This window comes from Pteropus medius, unplaced genomic scaffold, assembly GCF_902729225.1.
Source record: "Pteropus medius unplaced genomic scaffold, Ma_sr-lr_union100, whole genome shotgun sequence".
In the NCBI taxonomy this organism is placed as follows: Eukaryota; Metazoa; Chordata; class Mammalia; order Chiroptera; family Pteropodidae; genus Pteropus; species Pteropus medius.
In genome coordinates, this window is record NW_024351073.1 from 26,035,634 (window position 1) to 26,040,384 (window position 4,751).

The window sequence follows — 4,751 nt, forward strand, 5'->3', positions numbered from 1 at the left end:
GGGTGGGGGAAAGGGTGAGTGGGGAGGGTTAACGGGGAGGGAGGGAATGGAGGGATGTGGGGGTTGGGAGTGGAGGCTGCATGTAGAACCGAGATGTTCACGTGCCTGTCCTCTTGTGTCAGCCTGGAGTCCTGGTCCTTCCCTGGTGGCTTTCGGAGGCAGGGCAGGAGGAGACAGCGGAAGTGCTGAGTTTGGTCTAGAAGCCCAAGAGGAGGGCGATTGGCCATGGGTGGGGGTGGCGCTGGGCCCCCACATGGGAGGCCGTCCGAGGGTCCCCGGGTCCAGCTGGACACGAAGCCCTTTTGGTCCTGTGGGCAGCGGCCCCTCCTGCCCATGCTCGCCGTCTCCCTGGGGAGTTTGGAGACCCGTGGCGAGTCCCGTCACTGCCCCGCCCTCCCGCCAGGCCCAGCTGATCCACGACAGGAACACCGCGTCGCATTCCGCGGCAGCTGCCAGGACCCCAGCCCCGTCCACACCGGACAAGGTGCAGATGACCTGGACGAAGGAGAAGCTGGTCGCCGAGAAGCACAAGAACAGAGAGTCCAGTGTGTCCGGGTTCAAAGACCTTTTCAGCCTGAAGCCGTGAGTGTCAGCCCACGGGGCCTAGCTCCTTCATAGCTGCGGGCTGGGAGGCCAGGGGACCAGCCCGAGGGCCGCAGCGGGGCTGGCTGCCCAGGGCCGGGCAGCGGGGCGGCGGTGAAGCCGGCTCGTCTGTTCCCGGCGGGTCTCACAGTGGCTGGAAGTGAGCTTCTGGGTGGACTGGGACCCCCGGCTTGGACTGGCTGACGGTGCCTGTAGAGCCAGGGCCTGCAGCCTTGACTGAGACCCCCCCGGGGCTGGCAGCGGTGTCCATGGGGCACAGTGAGGCCGTGCCGTGTGGAGGGGCCCCGGGTTGTCACAATTCCACAGCCCCCGGTCCTAGGGTGGAGCGAGCGATTCCCCCGGGGTTTTCAGGCCCTAAGACCCAGGGTCTGGGGAAGGGTCTGGGGGCCTTTTGGGGCCCCTGGGGTGAGACCCCTCAAGGAGGAGGACCCAGGGAAGCCAGGAAAGGGCAGCCTGGGCTGAGCCCGCGGTGGCTTGTGTGTGTCACGGTCACTGCTGAAGTAACGTGTTCTCTGTGTTTTTTCTTCCATGTAGAGAATGGGGACACCTGTAAGTCATTTGCTCATTAGGACGCCCCTTCGCCTGCTTGCCTCGCATGCCCCCCACGCGCCCCGTGTGTGTGTGTCCCGTGCGGGCGGCGTGTGTCCGCCGCTGCTGTGGCTTAGTGTTTGCTGCTGCACGCGCTCCCGTCTGCTCAGAGTGGCTCACGGCACGTTCCCGCCTGAGCCTCAGTTCCGCCTGAGACACGGGCGGGTTGGGCCCGAGTGGCTCCGGCCCGCGGGAGGGAGTGCGTGCTCGCTGGCATTTGGCTGATTCATCCACAGCCCTCGACCGAGGCGTCAGACGCAAGAGTCAGTCCTGCGGGGCCTGTCCCCCTGCACCGGCCCCTCGGTGCCCGGAGAAGGTGGCTGTCCCATAACCGCCACGTGAAGAGGGCTGTGGCTGGTCACTGCATGGTCAGGCTGGCACGTAGACCCACGGCCAGGGCACCCCCGAGGCTGCTGTCCCCCGTCTGTCTGTGCCTCTCTGCGTCCCCTCCTGCGGCATTGCGGCCAAGGGCAGTCTGGGGATGAGGCACCTGCATTTTTGTTTTGGTTCCTACCTGGAGTTGGCTGCATGTTGAGGCCACTGACGTTGTCGGTCCCAGAGGCGGCAGCCGCGTTATGGGCTGTGCTGGCCAAGGACATGGGGCTCCACTTGCTGCCCTATTGTGTGGTAAATTAAGAAACTCCCCCTTAAAATCCACAGATTGCAAAAGCTGGGACCTGTATGCACTGGAATAGGATTTCTCCCCAGAACATAGGGTTTGGGGTCCCGTGAGCTCCCGGCCCCACACGGCCGCAGGGCGTAGGTCAGGGCTCCACGCCTGCGCCCTGACCCCTGGCACCGGGCAGGGTGGGGGTGGACCCCACAGGCCTGGAGACGCAGAGGCGGCTGTTTGGTGTCCTGTGAGCACACAGCTTGACGTTGCTCAGGGCGCATCCACGTCCAGACGCCCTCGTGGGTAGGCCGGGGAAGCTTCTGGAAGGCGGGGGCTGCTGCGCCTGACGTGTGCGCCTTGCTGTGTTGTTCTTTTGGCTGTGTCGTGTGGGTCTTTTTCTGTCTGCAGCCCCCTCGTGCAATGCCACCGGGAGCCTGGGACCCAGAACCCCCACCCTGCCCCAGTGGCTCCTGCTGGACCCCAGGCCCTGGCGCGGGGACCCTGAGCAGGCAGTGTGCTCTGATTCATGGCTGCCGTTGGCTTCCTGGGGCATGAGGCCCCGCGCCCTGCCCGCGCCCTGCCCCCCGTGGGGCCTCGGGCGCTTCAGGCCCAGAGCTTTGACTTTAAGGTCACGTGTGTTCTCAGACTCTGAGCCCTAAGAGACCCTGCAGCACTTGACACACGCGTGGTGGCAGTTGCCACCGTCCCCAAGCACATGGCGGTTGTGGTCCCCGCAGGCAGCGAATTCCTGGTTCTCAGGATGAGGCGCCGGCCGTGCTGTGGGCAGAGGCCACGCTCTCGTTTTCTCAGGCGAAATCGGAGGCGGGAGGCAGAGGGTCCGTGTCCCTGACTCCTGGGAGCTGGTGGTCACGACTGCTCGATGGTTCGAGGGTGGCCTGGGCGTTCTGCAGGCCTCCCTCGACCCCTCATGTATAGCACCTCCCGTCTTTCTGCCATGGGGGCGGGTCTGCAGTCCCCCCAGTCTTACTTGGCCGAGGACCCTCCCCGGGGGTCCATCCAGGACCCTGGGGAAGTAGCACAGTGCATGTTCGGCCACTTTGTGGAGCGTAGAGGACCAGGTGGTGAGGACGTGGGTTGCAGAGTGTGGGAAGCTGCCGTCCTTCAGCTGTAGCCAGGGCAGCAGTCCAGGAGCACTGAGGGCCGGGTCCTTCCCCGCCATCGGCATCTGGGGTCCCCGGGGACCCCAGCCTGCATGAGCGAGGGCCGCCGCGTGCACGTGGAGCGGCGGGCTAGTGCGGGCAGCAGCTGCAGCTGGGTTCGGCCGTGCCCCAGGGGCCCCGGTGGGGCACAGTTCTGAGCCAGTGGCCGTGAGCACCTCCCTGCACCTCCACGCTCGCCAGCACCGCGTCCGCCTGCGTGGACCGCTGCTCGCACACGAGCTTGGCCGCTTCATGATGCTCAGTGTGACGCGCGTGGAGGCCGTAGCCCAGTCATTGCTCAGTACCACCTCCCCCCCCGCCCCATCATGGCTCTGCCATGGAGTCACCCCCCGCGGGGCCTGCAGGGCGGCAAGTCCATGCGGGCCAGACGCTCCCGCCGGCCCGTGACGGGCGAGGGGAGCCGGGTGGGCTCAGAGGGACCATCTTCCCGCAGGAACCAGTCGAATGTCAGGAGGATGCACACAGCCGTGAAGCTCAATGGCGTCGTCCTCAACAAGTCCCAGGACGCTCAGCTGGTCCTGCTGAACATGCCGGGCCCCCCCAAAAACCGGCAGGGGGACGAGAACTGTATCCTTTCCTGGTGCTGCCCCCGGGGACAGTGATGCAGGCACGGGGCCATGGGCGCCCACCTGGCACCCCCCATCCTGGCACCCCCCATCCTGGCATTCCCCATCCTGGAGTCCCCCCATGGCCTGTGCCTGCGACCCCGTCTCAGGCGGCCGGGTGCCCTGGGGCCTCTGCCAAGGCTCCACTCTGGTGGTGCCTGAACACCTTGCCCACTGGGCACTGCATCCCTGCGTGGGCCCCGGCCTGCTCCCTGTGGTTGGGCCCTGTCAGCTGTAGAGTGGAGGCCTGGCCTCAGAGGGCACAGGTCAGCCCTGTCCCAGACAGGCTCTGGGCCCTAAGTGGGTGTGCGGGGAGAAGCCCCCACAGGCTCCCGGCTGCTGAGGGGCTCGTGGTCTGGGCTTGGCGCTCAGCTTTAGGAGTTTGCGTGTCAGTGACTAGGACTTCTGGTCTGCCGGGGCGTCTGGGTGGCAGGGGATATGTCCTTCAGGGGTCTGCGGGCAGGGTGCCCCAGGTTCCTGTCGGGCCGGCATCTGCACCTGCAGGCTGCGTGTGGCACCCCCGGACTACCGGCCCACCTACTAGGGCTCCCCGCCCCGCCCTAGGCCCCATGTGCAACGGTGCAGCTGTGGCCTTAACGCGAGCCTCCCAGACATGGAGTTCCTCGAGGTCCTCACCGAGGGGCTGGACCGGGTCCTGCTGGTGAGGGGCAGTGGCCGGGAGGTCATCACCATCTACTCCTAGCGCAGCCGCCGCGGGAGCGCTCCGGGCCGCACGGCTTGGCTCCTCACAGCAGAAGGGTCCAGCCGGCGCCGTGTGTGCGTGGGGGACCCTGGGGGGCCGTGGGGGCCGCACAGCCGCCTCGCAGCAGCCACGCACGCAGCCTCTGGATTCCAGCGTTAGGTCCCCCCGGTCAGTGTGGCGGTCACACTCCCGTCCTTCCCCATCCGGGGCGTTCACGGGAACCGCACTCAGACAGAAAGTGACCCTGGGCCACTAGGCCCCCCTTGTGAAGGTGACAGGGCAGCTGAGAGCTCCGCTCTGGTTCCTGGGTCAGCCCCCTGCTGTTCGTTCCTCTGATCAGCCTTTGTGTGTCCGTAAATAAAGGCGGGGCATCGGCTGCCCTCGCCCACGTCCGCAGCACAGCTGGCGGCCTTGGTCCGGTGCTCGCCTGGCGTGATGCCTGGGAAGGGAGGCCAGTT

General features: G+C 66.6%; 1 protein-coding gene across 1 annotated transcript in view; it reads left to right on the top strand.

The window, feature by feature from the left end:
* The window catches only part of SLC12A7 (solute carrier family 12 member 7), a 40,112-nt gene extending 35,361 nt beyond the window's left edge, over positions 1-4,751 (top strand). Inside the window, 3 exon segments of the mRNA XM_039842842.1 lie at positions 404-582; positions 3,419-3,552; positions 4,202-4,751. Coding sequence (XP_039698776.1) covers positions 404-582; positions 3,419-3,552; positions 4,202-4,293 — 405 coding nt within the window. The 3' untranslated portion in view covers positions 4,294-4,751.